At 39.7% G+C, this 24612-nt stretch overlaps 1 protein-coding gene across 2 annotated transcripts in view; it reads left to right on the top strand.

Moving 5' to 3' along the window:
• Positions 1-24612, top strand: part of LOC149200370 (peptide chain release factor APG3, chloroplastic-like) — a 388882-nt gene that overhangs the window by 257382 nt on the left and 106888 nt on the right. For both annotated transcript variants that reach the window (XM_089402693.1, XM_089402692.1), the window contains exon 12: positions 8904-8961. In XM_089402693.1, coding sequence (XP_089258819.1) covers positions 8904-8961 — 58 coding nt within the window. The remainder of the gene's footprint in view (positions 1-8903; positions 8962-24612) is intronic.

Below are 24612 nucleotides of genomic sequence, written 5' to 3' on the forward strand. Positions count from 1 at the left end.
CCGATGAGAACCACTCCCACAATAGATATCAATGAATGCATTTTAAAATTTGTATACTGTAAAAAAAAATACTTCTGCTGCCAATAGATTGTAAGAAATTGCACCTCTGTTGGTAATATACTGTGAAAATTTTCACTTCTATTCTGGTGTATTTTTTTTTTTTGGACAGAGGTATTATGTGGGGGAGGGTTATATGGGGAAGGGAATATATTGGGAAGTATTAATAGGGGGAGGGTGTATCTGGCAAATGATTGTATGTGGAGGTATTAATGGTTGCTATTAACGCATTCACCCTAGGGAGCGGATAGCATTCAGCATAACAGTGAGGAGTGAATAACATTCAACATAACAGTGAGGAGCGGAGGTATTGCAGTTTCATCGTTTACAAGGGTCATTTGTTCCCCACGGAAAATGTGGACGACGACACATTGCTCGAGGGGCTAAAACCTACAAAACCCCTGCAAAGTGATTCTGATTATTCAAGACAGTGTTGCCTCTTCATCTTTTGATGGTCAGGACCCTCGTTATGAAATCCTGTTTTAAGCACTCAACACTTCTTTTGTGTTTTCTGGTTAATCATATGAGTGGTTATGTCTCTTATTCCTACAAGATGGTATTGCAGTGGGTTAAATGCGCAGTGGTATTATAGTGGAGTATTGACTAGCAATATGAGGGAGCAGCAACGGATTGGGTAGCAGCATGGAACAACATATACCGGAATGTACGGTCTTCAAAATATTCAAGATTACTCCAACAATTTTCAAAAACCCATTGACATCAACGCATATGGTTCATGGCCATCAAAAGGAACTCAATGCATCATGGCATACAAAACATACAATAAGATTTACCGCTCAGGAGTTTCAACCAAATGCGCAGTTCACCATAGTTCACGTCAAGCTCACTAGTAGCACCAGGAGTTTCGACCAAAATTACCAACTTAACGCTTTAGCTCCTTTCACTCCTTTCACTCTCAGTGAATATTACAAGCCCACGCTTCAAAACGCTTCATCTCCTTCACAGATTAATACTCTTCGTTGTGTTCAATCCAACTTGGAGGCACAACAACATGCACAGTTCACACGGACCAGCATAGAGTATGAGCAGAAAAAAAAGGGCAGAGGGACAAAGGAAAATGGCAGGAAATTAGCAAGAGTTACAATGCAAAAAATGCTAAAAAATGGGGTTGGCTCTGATACCATGGCAGGCCAGGAGGTAACTCCTCAAATATATTATGTTTCTTCATTAAGATTACTCATGGTTATATACAGAAGGGAGTGACTCTTGAGCTTCACCTCCCGATGACTCTTCATTTTCCATTATTTACTATTTACATTATTTACCAATGTTCACCCAATCCCAATATTAGGTGTCAACAGAATTTAATTGCAAGTTTTGGATGGAAATAAATAAATTATTTTATTTATTTAGGGAGTGTCTACTGTCGCTCCCAACTTGACGTTTCTTGTAAATTTGGGCAAAAATTCTAGCTGTACTGGATACTTGTTCCCCTGTACCTGAAGTACCCGCGTACTTGAAACTCGTGCAACATAGAGAAAAACCTTTCCCTGCCCAGTTTCTGCAGTTGTATGACCCTTGCCCGGGGTCTATCCTTCTATGTCCATGCAAATGTGATAATTGGTGGCTTGTATGGCCTTTGCCCCTAACACATGTGGTTTGTACGGCCCCTTCTGTGATTCTTGTGACTTCTGCAAACTTGCCCACGACTTCTACAGACTTGCTTGAGCCTCTTCCAATCCTTGCCCATGCACATGTGATGTTCTTGGGCATTGTGAAGTGCCTACCAAAACTGTTCATTCTACAGACTGAAATCTGCTGCAAACCAGCCAAAATCTTCCTTTCGATCTTGTTGTTTGCTATATGTTTCTCTCTTGTCGTCCCTTGCTTTTTTCCTCTAAAATCTGAACACTTGGATGAATGTCCTTTTTGACCAATCATTGAGATATTCATTATCGCACTGTCTTGTTCTAACTTGATGTGTCTTCTCCCTTCACCTTGTTTTTATAATTTTGAGTTGTTGACCAAATCCACAACCCTAATCTTCACTGTGATTGACGGTTGATATTAGATATCAACTTCACTTTAGATCAATGATTGAGATTCATCTAATTCACTAATGCAAATAACGTAAGTTACCAGGATTCAAATACGGATATGGATCCGGATCCGAATCTGCAATTTTTTTGAAAATCTAAGATCTGGATACGACAAGGATACATCACGTACAATATATATATATATATATATATATTTAAAATTTTAAAAAACACCTTAGAGCTAAAAAATCAAATACTCCATGAAACCATCAAACACTTTTAGAACATTGAATGATAAATATGAAGATTGAAACATTGAAATGGTGCATCGTCCCTCATACAAAGTAACAAAAAGGATCATGATTCATAATATCATAAATGATAATAGTAAATACATTTACAGATCATCAAATGGATCTATATCTTCTGCATATTGCAACTCTACATCATGAATAGATGATGGGGGTCTTGGAATGTAGGAAGTTGCATCAGTAGGCTGGATTGGTGGTGGAACAACATCCTCAAGTAGGTTGAGGTGAGTCATGGCATTCAGTTTCAGGTTCAAGTCAGAGATCTCAGGCTCCACATCCCACATCCTGCTCGGACCTTTTTTATACTCTGGTTCAACATGTGATAGAAGACGGAGGTTGGAATGAACATAAACAAGGTCCTCAGCCTTTGCCGCTCCCAACCTGTTTCGCTTCACTGAATGGATGAAGCCATATGTACTCCAATTCCTCTTAGCTGATGAGGAACTAGCAACTTGTGATAACAACCTGGTGGCTAGAGTAGAGAGATGAATGCTATCCCCACCATGGAAGCCCCACCAAGTAATAGGATCAAGATGTTCTCGATCATCCATAGCTACTGGATCTGAAAAGCTACCAGTAGACTGTACAAACCCTCCAAATTCTTGACGAACTTCCATTGCAACTCCCATATCTCTATAAATTTTCTTCAAGGCTGTCTTGTATCCTTATACCACTTCAGAATCTTTGTTTGGTGCTATTCTACCAGGTAAAGACACAATTTTAGAATGATGGTATTTAGGGTGTAATGCATATGTGAGGTGTAATGGCGTGGTCATTTTGTTCCACCTTTCTGTAACTATGTCCTTCACTAAATAATAGAATGTTTCATAAGGGTCATTTTCACTTGCCTTGATAATTTCTCTTATCCTCTCCAACATAACGCCAATGTTTTCATAAACTTCCCCCAAGCAAGGTGTATCTGTATCAAATGCCTTGATCAAGGTCAAGATTGGTTCAGTGAACCATAGAAGATATTGAACCTTGTCCCACCATGCATCATCAAGAATGATGGACTTGATTTTTTGCTCTCTATCAGATGTGGAAGTCCTCCATGATTCCCAAAGAGGGTCAATGACCATTGCTTGTAGTGCTTGTCTCACCTCCACAAGTCTCTTTATGACAAGAGTGTGGGAGGCAAAACGAGTTTCAGCAACCTACAAGTTTCAAAAAGTCAAATCTCAAATAAGAAACCATATATAAATTTGTAATTAAAAATAAGAATTTCTAATACAAATAGTATTGATTAAAAAAAGTACCTTCAGTAGCTCCAACTTTGCAAAACCCCGATAAATGGCTTGGGACATTGAATGATTTGTTATGAACATTTGGATTTCTTTTGATGCTACATATATTTCAATCCATTCAATCTCACCAATCTTGGCAAGCATAAGGTTCAATGAATGTACTGCACATGGAGTCCAAAAGATGTGATCATATCGACCCTCCACAATCAAACCTGTAGTTTTACAAACCTGTGCATTGTCTGTAATGATTTGGACAACATTATGTGGCCCCACACTTTCTATTGCCTCAATAAGAATTGTGGATATGAAAGATGCATCTTTCTCTATTCCACTGCAATCAACAGCCTTCAAAAACATTGCCCCTTGGGGGCATACTGCAACAACATTAATTAATAGGCAGTTTCTTTAGTCTCTCCATCCATCAGAAATGATGGACACCCCTGTTTCTGCCCATGTATCTCGGATTGCCTGTAACTGTCTATCCATGGATTGTCTCTTTGATGCCAACAAAGTAGTGCGGACCTTTTCATATCCAGGGCTTTTGTACCCTTTTGGCACTTCATTAACTACTTTAATCATTTGTTGCTAGTAAGGGGAACGCACCAAATTGAATGCTAGCCCATTTGCATAGATGCAACGAGCTACATGTTCATCAGCTATGTCTCTACCTTGATTATTGAAACACGCTTCAAGAGGGCCTAGAGTGGCTCTTTTATTAGATGTGGCAGCAGGCCTAGATGGCAATGGAGGCCTAGTTGTAGAGCTTTGCATAGGGTGTTTTCCCTTAGCAAGCTTCCTATCAGCAGCTTCTTGCAAAGATGCATAGAATTTCATTTTTTCAGGACTCAAACCTTGGCCAGGTTTGCCATTTGCATCTTTTGGCCCGGTGCATACTTGCACCCCTGTGTTAGTTTGACCAGTGAGATGAGCCTTCACTCTAGTATATGAGCCATTTTTTATATCTTGACATTCATTGCACTTCCATTTAAATGAACCACCTCCAGGATTTTTTCCAATAATCTCCACATATTGCCATAGAGGAGATTTTGGGTCTGTTTTGATGATTTCCCCTTCACTATGCTCATGTTGTGAATCTTGTGATGGTTCCATTATGATAATGGTATAGACTCTATTCAACTATTGATTACTTGCAAGTTGCAACTGCATATAAAAGTCAAATTATAATATATTATCAATAAACAATTAAAAATTAAATTGTAAATACATTAAAAAAAATTAAATTTAAATTTAAATAGCATTGCACTCTAAATACATTAAATTTTAAATACATTAAAATTAAATTTAAATACATTAAAATTCAAATAGTCAAATATTAATATAAATTACTAAATATTGTAAATATTATAAATTATAATGAATTAAATTTATATATGACATTTGTACATAATATATATCAGTGTTGAAAATATCGGTATCGGCAAAATATCGGCGAGGGTCCAGAAAATATCTTATCGGCAAATATCGGCAAGCATAAAAAATAATTTTTTCAAATTTTTAAATATAGCCGATATTTTGCCGATATTTTCAAAATATCGCGATATTTTGCCGATATTTTCCGATATTTTGAAAATATCGCGATATTTTCTCGGCGATATATCGTTTTGAGGAATTTAGACTTCTGTGATCCATAACATTGTTTAGAAAATCTTCGGAAAAATCACATAATCAATCTTTTGTCGACGCGTTTCGAACCAACTAGTGTGGTTCATCGTCAGGACAAGTTGAAAAACAGATCCAGCTTAGTCTGTTTAAATAGCTAGAGCAGAGACACCAACGGTTACCTGGGTGAAAAGTTAACTTAAGGAGCAAGGTCAATTTCGGTTAAATTAGGTATAAAGTAAAATAAATAAATTATCATATAATAATAAATATATATAAATAATATATAAATATATAAAATTAGTTATATTAGGTGTAAGATAAGGAATAAAAATATGAAGAATTATAAAATAATAATAAATTATTTATTATATAAATGAAGAAATATAATTTAATAATAAATTATTTATTTATCTATTAAATGAATAAACGAAAAATTATAAAATAAAATATTTATTTAATGAAGAAATAGTATTGTTAGTAGGTAAATAGATTTTATATATAAATTTGGTTATATTAGGCGTAAGATATATAAATATCTAAATAAAGAATTTTAATAAATTATAGAATTAAAAAATATTTTTAAGGTAATAAGGGACCATTCTTTATAAACAAATAAGATGGAAGAGAATAAGAATAATCAGAAGAATTAAGTTGTTAATAATAATAATAATAATAATAATAATAATAAGTTATAAAAATAATTAAATTAAAAAATCAAAGTAAAGTAAAAGACCATTACCAAATAATAATATTACGTAATTGTTTATTAAATTACTAAATATTAGTATTTAGTAATAGTTTATAAACCCAATAAAATAATTAATAATTAAGTTAAATGAATAAATAATAAAAATAATAGTAGTAATAATAATAATAAAATCAAATAAATAAACATACCTTATTACCGAAAATATATCGTTTTGCCGAAAATATCGCGATATTTCCGAATATTGCCGATATATCGCCAATATTATCAACAGTGATATATATTATCCTATGCATAAAATTAAATTAAATACACAGTCTACACTACACTATATCACAAAAAATGAATATTAAAAATTTAAATACCTTGTTAAACCCGGCGACTGAAGACAACCCGATGACTGTGTGCTGCTTGACTGCTTGACTGCGTGCAGGCCTGAACAGTGTTAGTGCTGAGTGTCATTGTGCTGCGTGCAGGGGGGCCAGCAGCGTGAACAGAAGTGCTGCGGTGTTGCGTGCAGAGGGGCCAGTAGCGTGAGCAGAGGTGTTGCGTTTTGTGTGCAGGGGGGGCCGGTGGTGAGCCCTGGACAAATAAAGGTGTGCAGGAGGGGCCGACAGTGAGCTCGGAACAAATGAAAGTGTGCAGGAAGGGCCGACTGGTGAATGCGGACAAAAGTGGAGCACGTTATAACATATACGCTGATCACATTATAATATACACGTAAAAAATAATATCTAAACCTAAACTGACAATTGAAACCTAAAAAAAAAATCTTCTTTTTGCTGACTTTTCGGCGACCATTTCACCGTTTCCGGCGACGACCAGCGGGATCCGTATCCTGGGAAAATTTGCCGTTTCCAAACACTGTATTTTATAAAATACGTATTTTTGGTGTATCGTATCTGGATCCGGTTCAGATCCGTGGCTCTGGAAATATTCCTCTTGCCTCTGCTGGATCCGATAACTTAACAAATAACCTTTGGATTTCATTAAACTAACTCGCTTTTTCTTGTAAAAAGCAATTGCTTTAATAGATCCTTTAATTAAAGTAATTTTCTAAGGTTAAAGATCCTTGGATGACTTCCACACATCGAGACACTTAGACCTGTGTGAACATTCCTATCTATGCTACTATCATCAACACGAACCCCCCACCAAGGCACACAAACATGAGCATTAGAGTGTAAAGTGTGAGAATCGCATTTAACTCTCACAACCAGTGGAACAAAAGGTTGTAAAATCTTATTAAGATGCACTCTAAAATGGTTAGGTTTGCAAGGAAACTCTTGACAAATATAATATGCAAGGAAAACTTGGGGTTAAATGCTTTGTATGGGGACCACGCCTATGCTAAAGCACCAAAGAATCATCCACACACTAGTCAAGGACATTGCTTGAGACTTGGGATCAAACTGCTCGAGTGGGTGCAGATGAGGCTGAGTGCAAGTCGTAGGTGACTTTTACAGCATAAGTATGCCCCTCATAGTGTGACAGCTTAGCTATAAGGAGTCTATAAGATGTATTTCTCAGAAGAAGAAAAAACAAAACAAAAACAAACAAAAACAAACAAACAAACAAAAACGAAAACAAAACAAATAAAATCATTGTTTAAGCCGCTTCCTCCTTGTCTAGCACAAAAACAGATGTAACCCTTGTCAATCTCAAAAGGAATCTACATTCCAACCCCTAGGCTCCCAATTATCAATGTTCCACTTATAAAGAACCTTTTTCATAGGCATTTCCATAAAAAAATGGACAATGAAAGTCTTCTTCTTTAGATTATTAACAATAGAAATAACCTTAACATCCATTGAAAATCCCATGTCAAACTCTCCCAACTCTGGTAGAGGGTTGCATTCAATAATGGAGGGTGTCCTCAATTGTCAATGAAGATCTCCACTTTGGAGAGGGCCTTCAATAGGCAGGTGTCTCCACCTAGACCCTAGTTTTGCTTACTAATGTAGGTGATATTGATGTGATTTTTCTTCATAGGTGCAGGTTTAATTTTAGAGGGAGGGTCAACAAGGTGCTCTTTATGCTTGACAGAGAGTTGCTTGAAATAAAAGAAGTTTCTTTTGATGGGAAACTTCCGGTTGGTGTTGCCATCATAGGGAAAATCCCATCAATGCTTGCTCCAAACAATCTTCAACCCTCGTGACTTGAAAAACCTTAAAGACAGTATCTCTCAACTCAAAATGCAATAGTGTTATTTTCAATAATATGAATGTTAAGTTGGCACCTTGTTTTCGCTCATTGAGTTGGCCTGGGTGACAGAAGTCTCCTTTGTTGAGCTCATCAGCTTACCTTGTGTATTGCCAAGCAAGATTGCTACTGCTTTGAGCTATGTTACTTGTGGTAAGTTGGCTAGCTCTAAGGCATTGGAGCTTAAGATAGCGGAAAAACAGTGCAGGAAGAGGCTGCAATGACAAAGTGTTAATTTCTAAAACTGGTCAAGCCAATCTTGCGTTTTGATATTTCTATTACTTTTGTATACAGTTGCTTATCATTTATGTATAAGCACTATCAAAACACTGGTCATACATGTGAAGGATTGAACTATGTACAAGAATGACCATGCAAGAAACTAAGATTCTATATTATACCTCAGGCTATGGAGTGTTCAGTGTGTAGTTGACTAGCAGAGCCCTCATCTAATGGCTTCTTGACTTGATTGCCCAGGTTTCTTTAAAGTTGCCATTCATGTAGAAATTTGGCAACTTTCATAAGCATGGTGATTGACAATGAATTTAGTCATTTCCATGCATATGTATAATATGATTTATGGAAATTTGTTAAACAATATTTAAATCTTTCTTGGGAACTGGTTCTGTGAAAAGTTGGACTGTTGTTTATTGATTAACTTATGAGAAATTCAAAAGTCATTATCTTCCAGTTGTTTTATGATGTGTTACATGTTTCCCAATATTCTTCGCATTTTTTAGGAATCTCTTGTCTGATCCAGGTATGACATAAAATTGAGAGAGCAACAAGAATCCATTAGAAATCAGCGGAAATCCCAGGTATTTCATCCCTGTATCTTGTGGGATTTGAGCACATGTATGTATTTGTGATTACTGATTTGAATTCATTTGAAATTTACTTGTTTTCAAGTACTTCCACTGAAAATGAACCTATTAATAATGGAATGTCTCATTTCTACATCTAGAAACAACAACAGAAAAGAGAGGATCCATATTCCAATAGAGAAGAAACACAGATCTAATAGCTACCTATGGCTCTATCCAACTTCTATCATTTATAAATGTATCAAAGTACCATTGAATTCAGGAAAATTACCATAATTTTTTTGTCTTTGTACCACAGAGTAACAAATGTAGTTCTGTCATTTTGACTCTACATTGTAGTTTTGAAAATAAGCCTAACAGGGGGGGGATAAGTATATAAGACTGAATATTCAAAATGTAATCAACTCTTTTTATTTTATTAACGGTTCTGCTCCTTATGAGGATGTTAGCAAGTCTGTGAAATTATTATCAAGTTTAATTGTTTTTATGAACAATTGAATTGCCTGTTATCTATCCTGTTTATTTTTTTTGGCCTAGCTAATTTTTTGTACTTTTATATTATTGCCCAAAATATAGATAGGTAATTTCTGGATTTTCCACATACAAGCATCTGTTAATTTGAGAATTAGTAAAACAAAATGTATGAAAGGAAAGGTCGTATGACAAAACAATACAAGGATAAATAAACAATGAAGCGAGTGTGGTCTATGGATGTGTATGATAGATGACCTCCTATTTAGGGCCAAGGGAGTGCAATGACCATGCCTTTATGCTCAGTGCATTAATCCAACTTTGTTGGGGATAGGATAGATGGTCAAATCAAACCTCCCATATGAGAAGCATAGCTCACATTTGTTAAGGTCAATGGTGCTTGATGATTAGTAACACACCTTTATTGGGATTGGCTCACTTTTGTTGAAATTTCTAAGTATTACCCATTAGAAATTTTATCTGTATTCTCTAGTTTATTTCTCCTACTTGTTAATTATGAACAAGTTAAAATTAATCATATAAATACTGAAATAAACACAATACGGTCTCAACCATCTACAGATCAACAACTGAAAGAAATAGCAAACACACAAGTGACACCGCTATTTTTGGACAACTCGTCTCTGGAAAAACCCAACTTGGGAAAACCGGTGCAGCGATTCTGAGGGTTATTTTATTATGCATTTTTTTTGAGTACAACTGGGTGCCAAACTGGCTCACCCGACAGAGAAAATAATCCGGCAGTAATACCTCTCTATTTGGAAGTAGATATTCGGAAAGTCTGCCACACGAAACCCTCTCCAGCACAATTTGAAGCTCAGCATCAGCCCACTTGGCCTCTGCGTCAGCCCGAAAGAGGCTCTGCGCAGCCTCTACGACCCTCTGCATCACTCCTGCAGCCTCTGCGTGGATGATGCAAGCCCTTCTGGCCTCTCCGCAGTCCCTTCTACCTCTGCGTGGCTCCCTCTGGCTCAGCGTCTACCTCTCTCTGCCTCTGCGCTGGTCTCTCGGCACTATCTCTACCTCTCTGTTTTGTACTCATTGCCCCTTGCTACAACTGATCACTGATTCGATTTCTCTTAGCAAACCCCGCTCTATAAAATCGAATGACTGATCACTCTGGTGTATTCTCCAACTGACCCTGAAGCCTCCTCTTATACTTTTCCTGTTGGTCCTTCAACAGCTGAGATTACATCTTTAATAAACGGCTAAGATTAGATTTGGCTTGATCAATGTCCTTTAGAACCTTCTAACCCAGTTTTATATTAATACCCATTAATATTTTATTTTTCCTAAGTTTAGACTTAGGAACTCCATTAAAAATATTAATTATTTTAATATCTCCTAAACCAGGTAGAATCTGCCCAAACCGTTTTTGGGTCTTGGAGATCTCATGTGCTTTAGCCTCTCCACCAATTTTCATGGCTAGATAACATCTGATGCTACCCCAAATCAACAACTTTATGCCTCTACAACCCATCATCTTCTCAGACACATGGTGTTATTACTTTGTGTTGCAGAACTTAAAGTAGATAATGCTTGTAGAGGAGGGCTCAAGTCTCCAAGTGAATTTTGATGACTTAAGAGAACAATTCAGATCCTCTCTTAAATGGAATATTTCTTGTGCCCAAGCTCCTTATAACTTTGATAATTATCATACATGCATATACTGTAAATAAATAACAAACTTCTCAAATAAAAGAAAGCGTGTATATGGGGCCTATTTGTTGAGAAATCTAGGGCATAACAATTAGGTGATTTCTCTTTTAGTGATAACTGCTTGTGAATGCTTTTTACTTCTTTACATTAGGATCTTCTCTTTACTTAGATTATTATTGTGTTCTTCTTCATCAAACAACTACCAATGCATAAACAATAAAGAGACAAGAGACATAGAATGTAGGCGATCAGCCAGGGCCAAAACCTCTCCAACTTGAGAGGAAAACCCAAACGAATTCTTCTTCTTATAGAGACTTCAATTGACGAATACCAAGACCAAGACCCTTGACCTATTTGCCTCTCCAAGACCAAGTCACAAAGCTTCCTTGATGAGTTCCTTCTTCCTTGAGTCAACGATAGTCAAACTTCTCGATTCTTCCCTAATTCAGAAACCCTAGTTGAGGTATACGAAAGAGAAAACACCTTGATTCTCTTCGCTCTAGAGGGAGACCTTTTCTCCTTCAACTTGGCTTGAAAATCACCTTGCTTTTCTCCCAAAAACTTCCCTCTCACTATGACTATGGTATTTCGGTTCTTTTTGCAGTAGAACACCCTTGGATCTTTGCATGTGTGGAGGATATCAGCCCTAAAACAGATCTGAAACAGTTCATATATCTTCCCTTCTTCTTCGCTTGGTGATGAGGCTTCCTTCTTGAGTTATTCGCACTTCTTTCTTGCTTCTTGCCTTGACCGAAATTCTTGTTTCCAAATGAATGTTGAGTTACCTATTTATAGTGGTTGCCCATGAAATAAGCCAACTTCTCCTTGCCCATAGGCCGACATGCCATTTGGTGTAGGTTTATTATTCCATCTTGAGGCCGACTTCTTGGAGGAGCTTGAGCTTGGTCTTGGAGGGCCTTTTTACTCTTTCATTGACTCATACAAATGTAACATGCCCAAGAAGGGTCCTTTATACATGATATTGACTCAATTTGACTTTTTGACCAATCCTAAGGACTCATAATAGGAGCCTTAACTAAAAATAAAATACCTTACTCATGAAACCCATGAGACAAGCATTAAAAATAATTTTATTTTTCTTCTTTTACATCAATTACATAAAAATCATAATTACACATGTCATTGTGAAGACCGAACCTAGTTACAATTTTCAACAAGGGAGGTATTCATAATCCATACAAGGTACTTGGACATTCTCAATCTAAAGAATTCTCATAAGAAAAGTCGGATTGGTAACCCTTCTATTTAGCATCATATCAACCAACATTGTCACATAGCAAGGCCTTGACTAACAACTCTATCTCTCCACAAGATCAGAGTTCAATGCTGGCAAGACCAATGATGTATAGACACCCTCATCATTGTCTCTCTCAGAACATACCCTGTTGGAAATACCGAAAGGGGAGGTGAATCAGTATTCCTTAGCAATTAGCACTTTTAAATCTTTTAAGAGAATTAGTTGATCTTCAATTATTATTAATGTTTATGCAGTAATAACAATAAATAAAAGAACACAGTAGATACACGAATTATTTAATCTTCAGCCCCAACTGAAATAAAAGCAACAACTTCCTAGAATTCTAGAAAAGCATTCTTCTCCAGCTCCCACTGGAAGGATGCCCCAAACCCTTGGTTTCTTTAGTAGTCAACTGAATGGATGCCCCAACATCCTAGACCAACCTACCACCTTGAAGTGTTCACAGGCTCCAACCTGTAGGTGACTTCATGCACCAACCTAGCACCTCCCTACCACCCTATAATGACTGAAATGAGACAAGAGTGTGGATTCCCGTACCAAGGACAATGATCCACGATATAATATGATTTACAATCATTTTGACCGAACACCCAATCACACTATGACCTGCAACCCAACCATGACATCATCCCAACAGAGACTTTTATACCTCCCAATAATGCCTTTTCGACTCTAGGCAGATTGATTCTTTTACAATAATGACTCTTCCAATGATACACTTTTACAAATGACTCTTTAACAACTTTACAATGATGACTCTTGGCCTTGAAACTTCTTCACAATATACGGATGGTTGCCATGTCTTCAAAGGATGTCCTGATACAATGCTTCCTTTGATTTGATACTCCTGCTCTTGAATTCTTGCTTAAAGTTGTACTTGAACCTTCTTCTACTTGCATGCAAAATTTTCTCGGCAAAACCAATCCCAAAACAAAACAAAATACCCTTCAACTTACCTCTGCTTGCAAAACACATGTAAGTGCATAATAATGAATAAATACAAATTAAAATTACAATGCGTACCTGAAGTGTGCTTCTCACTTTTGTTGTTGACTTATTGCAGCAGTAGACGAAGACTCCCACTCTTGATATAGGCTTGGACTCTATGCAAGACTATATCCAAAATTGACCTAAAGTTATATATAATAAAAACCGATGACAGACCCTAGACTTGTGATGGACCAAGTTCTAAGTACAACAACAGAGACCATTTTATCAACTATGACAAGACAAGTAACATGAACTTACAACATCATATAGATTTAGCAAACTTGGTGTAGCATGAAGAATATGTAGCACAAAATGTCTAGTATCAGGAATAGGACATCCAAAAAACTAATTGTGACATATAGAGACATAGAGATATAACTAAGACACTGTATATACTTACGTTGTCCTGCAAAAACATATGTCACAGATGATATTGAAAATTCAAATGTAAACACTAATCATACATACCTTGTTGTAGGAGACTTACCCTTGACTGTTGATGTGTGGTCCTTACTGCAGTGATCCTTGAATGCATGCTTTTTCTTTCCTTCTAGGAGTTCAATATTGAATCTGTTGTATCTATGTAATTTCGGATCTCCAGGGTCTGCAATTTCGTCTTGTGGTAGCCCTCTGAGTTCTCTTTCCAACCCCATAGGTCTGATCAAGATTGGATTCTTCAAGAAAGAGTTATGCCCAATCTCTCACAAAGACTTGATTATAGACTAGTTCAGTAGAGTGAACTTGTATGAAGTGCCATGTGTCACTGTTGCGACTTTCGGCCTTGAAAACGCTATTCAACAAACTATAGTCCGTCCTCTTTCTATGACTATTTACGAAATTTGAATCCAATGCTCAGAGAGAGTTATTAACTTAAAGAAAAATAACAAGTAGGTAGGAATAAATTAGAAAAAGTGCATGAAGGGTTTCTAAACTAAGTAAAATTAGAAACTTCAACATCTTTTACTTTGTTGTTTTTCTTCCTTATCTTTGTTGTCCTTGTTACCCTTTTCTACCCTTGTCGTTGTCCTTTTTATCCTTTTCTTGCTTGCGGATTTCAGAGTGAAGTGTGTGTCCAAATGAGGAGTAGACAACCTCTATAAATAGAGGTTTGTCCCTCCTCTTTTAGGCCGACTTACAGTTTATACCATAATTCAACTTTTATTCATTGTTTTGTTGCTTGTAGACTTCGTTGCTGCTAAGAGAGGATTTGATGTTAATTTTAGGTAGGTTCTATGCTTGGAGCAATTTATTTCAATTTTCACAGTTAGCTCAATATCTTTTCCAGATTAGCAATCACATCAGCATTAAAGTAAACTGCAGATAGAACATAAACATAAATCGCAGAAGACAAGTCAAGACAAGAGGACACAAGATGTGGCGCTAGCCAGGGACAAAGCCCAATGTGGGAAACCCTTGATCAATTCTTCTTATATGTTCTTCAATAGTTCAATAGAGAGAATGAGAAAGAGAGAGAGAGAGAGTACATTTACAACAGAAGTCAACACTTTGACATATCTAAATAAGAGCATAGATCATCTTTAAGAAGATGATACATGAGGTAGTTGAACTCAGTTGAAGACATACTGCTTCAATTGATTCTTCATTGCCTTGTTGCACCTGTCATTGTGGTACTCCTCATCATAATGCTACACCTCACTGTGTTGCACTAGTCATGGTTGCACCCCATCACTGTGCTCAATGTACACTACAAAGTATCATCACGTTGCACCACTGCCATTAAGCTGCTCTTCATCACATGCTCCCATCACTGGGCTGCACTCGATCATTATGCAACACTATACTAACATGTTGCATCACCTGTTGTAGCCAACCATAATGCTTCATCAATATTATCCACCATGTGACCTTGCTGTCCCATGCATCTTTGCAGCACTATGTAGCTCAGCTATCCCATGTATCTTTGCAGCACTATGTAGCCCAGTTGTCCCATGTATCTTTGTAGCACCATGTATCCAAGTTGTTCCATATATCTTGCTGCACTAGTCACCTTGTCGTCCGACTCGTCCCATGTATCATGGCTCCACCAAGCTCCATTGCCTAGTTGTTCCATTTACTAGCACTGTTGTCCCTTCAACACTGTTGTTCCAAGTTTGCCTTCATTGCTTCTTATATTGTGACTGGTTAGAGCATCTAGCAGCCCTTACACACCCATCTATCAGTCCACAAACAACCCTCAAGGACTACAACATAGCTCCCCTAGAACGCTGCTGTTTTGGGCATATTTGAGCCCTCAATTTCTCGGCCTACCCAATAGTAACCTCGGCCTCCTTCCAGCAGCTCGGTGCCTTGTTTTAGCCCTTCAAATAGTCCCTGCTCACCTCGTTGTCTTGGCCTCTTCTTGCTCTTGCTAGGACTGCGGCTAGGGCTTGCTAAGGCCTCCCTCAGCCTCCTTAATCTCCTCCTCATCACGCTATCTAGAATCTCCTCGGCCTTCTTAATTGCGACTAGGCTTTGTTGTTAGGATAGTGTAAGGAATTGTTGAACATCCCTCATTACCTTGGCCTCTTCTTGTTGCGGCTTCTCCTCCTTCAATGAGTTTTCTCCAAGGTGTTGAAATTTGGTACCGGAGGACAGGTGGTTCCCTTAGGCTTTGATCTTTGGCCTAGGGAAAAGTGTCCAAAAGAATTTAATTTTTCTCCTAAAGTGACTTTGTAATTTTTTTTATAAAGTTAAATCTACTTTAAAAGTGACTTTAAGTGATAAAGTTACTAAGTCTAATTTTAAAGTGACTTTTATAAAGTCAATGAAAAATTAGAAAGGAAAAGTGACTTTGGAAATAAATGACTAAGTGGGTCTTTATTAAAGTGGGGTGAATTAAAAAATAAAAAGTGAGATTTAAATGAGCATTTAATCTCAGCCTTAGATCTCAATCTATTTCAGCCATTGGATTTAGGGATCACCCAAAAGTCACTTGGAGTTAGATTAAAGGAGGAAAAGGAGGAAAAGGTCATTCATTCTTTCATGAGCAGATTGGAAGAAGGAGAACAAGAGAGCAATAGAGATTTTTGAGCAGGGAGGAGAAGAAGACAATAGCTTGGCACACATTCCAAGGCAGCAGTTGAGCAGATTTGTACAGTTGGTTTAGCACACAGTGAAAGGCAGATTTTGGCACGATTTTTGAGGAGTGGTTTGCACAAAAATCGAGGAGCAGTTTGCTGATTTTTCTGCACGCAAAACGAGGGCCGTACAATGCATTTATTGCAGCCCGTACAACGCATTTAATGATGGCCGTACATCAGCATTTAATGCTGAAAGTGGGCACGAAAATCGAGGAGGCCGTACAGCATTTATTGCTGTCCTGTTTGCTGTAATTTCCAGTTTGTTGTGAGGCATGGGAAAAGAGATAAGTTGTAAATTTGCTTGCTGATTTTTTGCTGAATATTTCTCACTGTGAAAAAGGCAATTTTCAGAAATAAAGAAGTGCTCTCGAATTGGTTTTTCCCAAAGAGTTGTAGGGGGGTTTTCCAGGGTCACATTGACCAAAAATCTCAGTGTTTAAATGTGTTTTAATGGCTGTTTATTACTGCTGATTTTTATTTCTGCAATTCCCAGCATTCTGTAAAATTTCTAGAATTTGTGTTTTCAGCAATTTTTTTTTTTTTTTTTCAGCTTGTTAAATGTATGGTTGTGGGAAAGAGCATTTAACTATATGGGAGAAATAAGGAGAAACTGAAAACTGGGGTGGGAAAATAGAAATTTCTACATGGTATCAGAGCTTGAGTGCTGAAGGACAGTTTGGGACAGCAAAAGGAAAAGTTACAGCTGCTGATTTTTCACTCAGAAAATTCCAGCACGTTGATTGTTTTTCATAAACAACAGTTTTATCTTTACTACAGCAGTGCTATTTTTCAGTTTTAGGACAGCAGGATGTCATTGGGATTGAGGGTGGAGGATAGGCTGGATGGGCATATAAATTACGGTGTTTGGAAGGAGAGAATGCAGAGTATCTTTGAGGAGGCAGAAGTTTGGGATACCATAGTACATACCACACAGAACCCTGTTGTTGTCCCTACTGATGCTACTCAGTTGACAGCTTATAATAAAAAGAACAACAAGGGTAAGAGGCTGATTCTAGACGGAATCAAAGACCATTGCATTCCTCATGTGAGAGGAAAGAGCAATGCCCATGAGATGTGGACAACATTGTCCAATCTCTACCAGAGTACCAATGAGAACCGGAAAATGGTTCTGAAGGAGACGCTGAAGAACATTAAGATGGGTAATGATAGTGCAGCTGGATATCTCACAAAGATTACTAATGTGAGAGATGAGTTGGCAACGATTGGAGAGGCCATTCCACCCACTGAGTTGGTGCAGATTGCAGTGAATGGCCTCCCCTGTTCATTGTTGAACTTTGCTGATGGGGTTTGTGCACGTGAGACCCTTCCCACATGGGAGAGGTTTTGGGATGATTGCATTCAGACAGAGATCAGGAAAGGTCAGCTTGGGGCAACCAAGCCAGTTAAGCAGGATGAGGATGTAGCACCGGTGGCAGGAGGCAAGAAAGGCAAAGGGAAGAAGCAGGCTTCCACAAGCAGTGGTGGGGGCAAAGGCAAAGGTAAAGGTAAATAGGGGAACACACAGAAGGAATATTCCAAGGTGAAGTGTTGGAATTGTCAAAAGATGGGACACTATGCAGTTGTGTGTCCGGAGAAGAAGAAGAAGAAGGGGAAGAACCAGGACGTGGCAACTTCAGCAGAGATTGAGGACTTTGCAGGTCGTTTTGACCGGGAGTTTGCGTTCACTATGTGTGAGTCCTTTAGTGCAGGATCACCTGCCACACAGGTTCAGAGGGGCATGCTTTTCCCTCGATTAGCAGAGCATCTTCAGGTATTTGGTATGTGGACAGTGGGGCTTCACGTCACATGATAGGAGTCCGTGAGTAGTTCTCAGAGCTTTCAGAGAGTGGCACTGATATAGAGGTAGTACTCGGTGATGGCAGAGTTGTTAGAGCAGTCGGGGTCGGGACACTGACATTTCAGAGGGAGTCCAAACCTCCCTTGAAAGTGTCAGATGTTCTTTATGTGCCAGGGATAAGGAAGAACCTCATATCCATCTCAGCTTTGGAGGACAGAGGATATGAGGTACTGTTCAGGGGAGGACAGGTGTTGATGTATCCCAGGGGCACTCCAGCTGATTCAGCTAGAGTGATAGGTGTATGCCATGCAAAGGTGTACAAGTTTGCATTCCAGCCCCTTTTGGCATTGAGCAGTAGTACCGACAGCAGAGCTAGCAGTTCTGAGCTGTGTGAGATTTGGCACCGCAGGATGGGACATATGTATCATGGAGCCTTGAGGACTTTGCGGGAGATCACTACAAGTGTGCCAGATTTCAGTACTGATCACTTTGATACTTGCAAAGGTTGTGCGATGGGCAAGGTTGCCAAATCCCCTTTTCCTAGCAGTGACAACAGAGCGACTGGGATACTTGATTTGATTCATTCTGATGTGAGCGGTCGGATGTCTCATGTTTCCTTGAGTGGATATGAGTACTATGTTTTATTCATTGATGATCACTCCAGGAGGACCTGGATTTATTTCTTGGAGACCAAGAGTGAGGTCTTCAAGCGGTTTCAGGAGTTCAGAGCTCTTGTGGAGACACAGACAGGTCGAAAGATCAAGTCCCTGAGGTCTGACAATGGAGGAGAGTACACCCTTGGAGAGTTTGTTGACTATTGTGCGGAGGCAGGCATTAGGAGGGAGTTCACTGTTCCTTACAACCCCCAGCAGAACGGGGTTGCAGAGAGGAAGAACAGATCCATCATAGGGGATGCCAAAGCCATGTTACATGATCAGGGGTTGCCATTGTTCTTGTGGGTAAAGGCCTGCAACACAACTGTTTACTTGCAGAACAGGAGTCCGCATCGTGCCTTGGGGCACATGACTCCGGAGGAGGCTTTATCTGGGAAGAAGCCTGATATTGGTCATCTTCATATCTTTGGATGCATTACATACTCCTATATACCCAAGGAGAAGAGGACCAAACTAGAGCCCACCGCAGAGAAGGGTATCTTTGTGGGCTACAGTGAGACCTCAAAGGCCTTTCGGATTTACATTCCTGCACAGAGGAGAGTTGTTGTCAGACAGGATGTGAAGTTCAAGGAGGACAGGGCCTTCAAGAGGTCACGGGAGTTAGAGTATCTGGATCAGCCAGACCCTCAGCAGCAGTTGAGTCAGTCGCAGGGATCTAGTGGGCAGGGATCAGGAGGATCAGGAGGTACATCTATGAGGATGTCAGGTCCGTCAGTGAGCAGTGGCTCGCCGAGCCAGAGGGGTGGTGCTCCAGGCAGCATGCAGAGCAGTTCACTAGGGAGTCCACTGATGGACAGTTCACACGGTACCTCAGCTTCTACAGGCTCAGGTGCAGGCAGGAGGACAGCAGACAGACAGTCAGGAGTTCAAGCTCCTGATGATGATGATGAGGAGGAGTTTCATTCTCCAGTGGGAGAAGTGCGCTCAGGGAAGAGGAAGCCCAAGTGGCTTTAGGACACCTTGAGAGATGCCACATCTGTTGCTGAGCCAAAGAGGCTGCTCAGAGAGAGTAGACCACCTGAGAGGTTTTGTAGCTATATGGCGATGATTACCAGCATCCTTGACTCTGAGCCTTCTAGCTATGAGGAGGCAGCTAGCCAGCAGGTCTGGAGAGAGCCCATGCAGGAGGAGTATTCTTCTATCATGAAGAATGATGTTTGGGAGGTGGTGCCGAGGCCTGAGGGCAAATCCGTGGTTACTTCCAGATGACTTTACAAGGTAAAGCATGCTGCAGATGGCAACATTGAGAAATTCAAAGCAAGGTTTGTGGCTAGAGGGTTCTCCCAGGTAGAGGGAGTTGATTATGAGGAGACCTTCGCTCCCGTGGCTCGATATACTTCGATCCGCTCCATTATATCGATAGCAGCAGAGATGGGTTGGAAGATCCACCAGATGGATGTGAAGACCGCATTTCTCAATGGCTTCATACAGGAGGAGTTGTACATTGAGCAGCCACAGGGCTTTGAGGTGCATGGGAAGGAGTCCCATGTGTGCAGACTGAAAAAGGCCCTTTATGGCCTGAAGCAAGCTCCCAGAGCTTGGTACTCTAGGATAGATACATATTTGCAGGGGATGGGTTTCACAAAGAGTGTGGCAGATCCGAACCTTTACTTTATTGTGATTGGTGAGGAGCCTCTCATTCTGGTGCTGTATGTGGATGACTTGGTCATTACAGGTGCAAAGAGACTCATAGAGCATTGCAAGAGAGATCTTGCAACAGAGTTTGAGATGAAGGACATCGGCTTGAGGCATTTCTTCCTGGGGCAGGGGAAGTATATTGTGGACATCCTTAGCAGATTCCACATGGAGGATTGTAGACCCATGTCGACACCGATGATCACCAACTGGAAGAAGCTTCATGCTTCGGATTCCGAGTTGGTGGATCCCACATTGTACAGGAAGCTGATTGGTTCCTTGATGTATTTGGTCAACACTAGACCAGATATCTGTTTTGCAGTCAACACGATGAGTCAGTTTATGTGTGAGCCTATGAAGGTTCACTGGGTGGTTGCAAAACACATTTTGTGGTACTTGCAGGGGACAGTGGATTATGGTCTGGACTACAGGCAGGGAGATGGAGTGAGATTGGCAGGATACACTGATTCTGATTGGGCAGGTTGTGCTTCTGATAGGAAGAGCACTTCAGGGTGTTGTTTTGGGTTGGGTTCAGCAGTAGTGTCATGGTTCAGCCGGAAACAGCAATCAGTAGCACTGAGTTCAACGGAAGCAGAGTATATGGCAGCCAGTCTAGCTAGTTGTGAGGCCATCTGGCTTCGCAAGATGTTGTTTGGCTTATTTGGTCAGCCGTTGAGACCTTCAATGATTTACTGTGATAATCAGAGTTGCATTAAACTCACGGAGAATCCAGTATTTCATGACAGGTCAAAGCATATCGGGATCAGATATCATTTCATCAGAGACTATGTTCAGAAGGGAGCTGTGAAGCTTGAGTATATTTCCACTGATGAGCAGGTTGCAGATCTTCTTACCAAAGCCTTACCATGGGGCAAGCATGTCTACTTCAGAGACAAGATGGGTGTGTTGAGGAACACCTTCCTCGGTAAGAGGGAGTGTTGAAATTTGGTACCGGAGGACAGGTGGTTCCCTTAGGCTTTGATCTTTGGCCTAGGGAAAAGTGTCCAAAAGAATTTAATTTTTCTCCTAAAGTGACTTTGTAATCTTTTTATAAAGTTAAATCTAATTTAAAAGTGACTTTAAGTGATAAAGTTACTAAGTCTAATTTTAAAGTGACTTTTATAAAGTCAATGAAAAATTAGAAAGGAAAAGTGACTTTGGAAATAAATGACTAAGTGGGTCTTTATTAAAGTGGGGTGAATTAAAAAATAAAAAGTGAGATTTAAATGAGCATTTAATCTCAGCCTTAGATCTCAATCTATTTTAGCCATTGGATTTAGGGATCACCCAAAAGTCACTTGGGGTTAGATTAAAGGAGGAAAAGGAGGAAAAGGTCATTCATTCTTTCATGAGTAGATTGGGAGAAGGACAGCAAGAGAGCAAGAGAGATTTCTGAGCAGGGAGGAGAAGGAGACAGCAGCTTGGCACACATTCCAAGGCAGCAGTTGAGCAAATTTGTACAACTGGTTCAACACATAGTGAAAGACAGATTTTGGCACGATTTTCGAGGAGTGGTTTGCACAAAAATCAAGGAGCAGTTTGCTGATTTTTTTGAACGCAAAACGAGGGCCGTACAATGCATTTATTGCAGTCCGTACAACGTATTTAATGCTGGCCGTACAACAGCATTTAATGCTGAAAGTGGGCACGAAAATCGAGGAGGCCGTACAACATTTATTGCTGTCTTGTTTGCTGTAATTTCCAGTTTGCTGTGAGGCATGGGAAAAGAGATAAGTTGTAAATTTGCTTGCTGATTTTTTGCTGAATATTTCTCACTGTGAATAAGGCAATTTTCAAAAATAAAGAAGAGCTCTTGAACTGGTTTTCCCCAAGAGTTGTAGGGGGTTTTTCCAGGGTCACATTGACCAAAAATCTCATTGTTTAAATGTGTTTTAATGGCTATTTATTACCGTTGATTTTTATTTCTGCAATTTCCAGCATTCTGTAAAATTTCCAGAATTTGTGTTTTCAGCAAATTTATTTTTTTCAGCTTGTTAAATGTATGGTTATGGGAAAGGGCATTTAACTATATGGGAGAAATAAGGAGAAACTGAAAACCGGGGTGGGAAAATAGAAATTTCTGCAATGCGTTGCACTAGGGCATCCTTAGGACTACGGCTAGGGCTTCCTTAGGACAGCGTTAGGGCAGTTTTAGGTTAGTGTAGAGGTTCCTTCCATGGCTTTGCGGGCCTATCATCTTTGTTGCGGCTAGGGCAGCCTTCTTTCCTCCAACGTTTAGGGCTTCTTCCTCCTAGATTTCTCTCACACTAGAACCCAAGACAAGTGAAGAGAAATCAAGTGAGAAGTGTGTAGAAATGACTATCATGTCACCTCCTTTTATACTAAAACATTGAGCACATGTGTAGGTTATTTGGTTGCTGGCCAACCTTGATGAATTGTCTTATAACACAAATAAGTTTATAACTCCATGAATACTTATCGGAATTAGATGATCTTTAGATCAATCCTACACCCCTCGATGAGAGGGATCTAAGAAAAATATCAGCTACCATAAATAAGATGACCCACATGGAGTTTGGCCCTAGTTGCCAATTTTAACACTCCCTCTCAACTAGGGAGAACTCCATCCATTGATCCATTTGCCAGACTATACTATCTCTGCCATTAGTGCCTGGCACTGCTCTGCTCTACTGAACTATAAAGAAGAAGAATTGATCGAGAATGTCTCATACCATTCTCTACTGACCCGAAGTCAGATCCATATGAAGAGAGTGTTTCATACCACTCTCACTGACCCGAAGTCAGTTCCATATGAAGAGAGTGTGTCATACCACTCTTACTGACCCAAAGTCAGTTTCATTGATCCCATATCAATATCACAAGAGAGTGTGTCAAACCACTTATATTGATCCCAGATCAATTTCATTGATCCCAGATCAATGGAGGTCATCGTAGCATAGGAAGTACAGTAGATACAACAATGCGTCCATCAATAGTACTACTATGGTCCCTAACCCAATTTCCCTGCTCATTGTCTAGATGAGAGGTACTTCCCATGAGTCCTAGACTGCATGGGTAGGATGCCTCAACAGGAGAACCACCCATCTTGTCCCTAAGTCGCCACAGGGTATCACAGGGGAAGGCTGAGCCATTCACCCTGTACACTGTGCACCATTAGGGAAGGGTGAGTCGCCCTATGGTCGCTTGTTGCTCCATGAAGTACCCCAAGCCCCCCGGAGCTCCCAGAGCTCAATGCATGCATCATGCAGGACCCTCATAAGAGGGTCTCTCAATGACTCCAAGTCGTTCAGGAAAGTCACAAATTTGACCTTTCCCTGGGGCTTCGACAGAATGTCTGCGACCTGTACATCAGTCTCAATGTGATGGAGCCTCGTCGCTCATCGACGTACCATATCCCAGATAAGGTAGTGTCTGATGTCTATATGCTGGAGCAATCATAGAATATGGGATTCCTCAACAATCGAATCCCCCCCTGGTTGACACAGAAGATCACGGTGGTATCCATCATGTGTAAAAACAGCTCATTGAAGAGCTTCCACAACCAAGCAGCTTCACACGAGATCATACTCGTAGCTATGTATTCGGTCTCAGCGGTGCTCAAAGCAACCGTCTTCTGCTTCCTACTCATCCAGGATATCGAAGCAGAACCCGAAGAGAACCAACACTCAGAAGTGCTCTTGTGATCCTCCACACTGCTTGCCTAGTCAGCGTTCGAATAATCATGCAACTTCACATTTCCGGCAGTGTATCTCAATCCATGAGTGATTGTGCCCCGAAGATATCTCAGAAGATTCTTGGCACCGATCCAGTGAGGCTCAACCATACATGAGCTCATCATGCTAATTGAAAAAATATGTCTGGACAGAAGTTCACCAAGAACATCAATGCAAATGAGTTTATGAAACTCAGAGGCATTTCCCAAATCTAGTGTAGTATTACTACCACATAACTTCTAAAAGTTAAGCTCCATCGAGGTAGTCATGGGCTTGCAGTTTACCATTCCAAATCCGGAATCCAACTCCCTCTTACTTCTGCAAATGAGACGGCCTGCACTTG

This window comes from Pinus tabuliformis, chromosome 2_1 (genome assembly GCF_031772625.1).
Source record: "Pinus tabuliformis cultivar Carrire ecotype Pingquan chromosome 2_1, CPIR1, whole genome shotgun sequence".
Taxonomy (NCBI): domain Eukaryota; kingdom Viridiplantae; phylum Streptophyta; class Pinopsida; order Pinales; family Pinaceae; genus Pinus; species Pinus tabuliformis.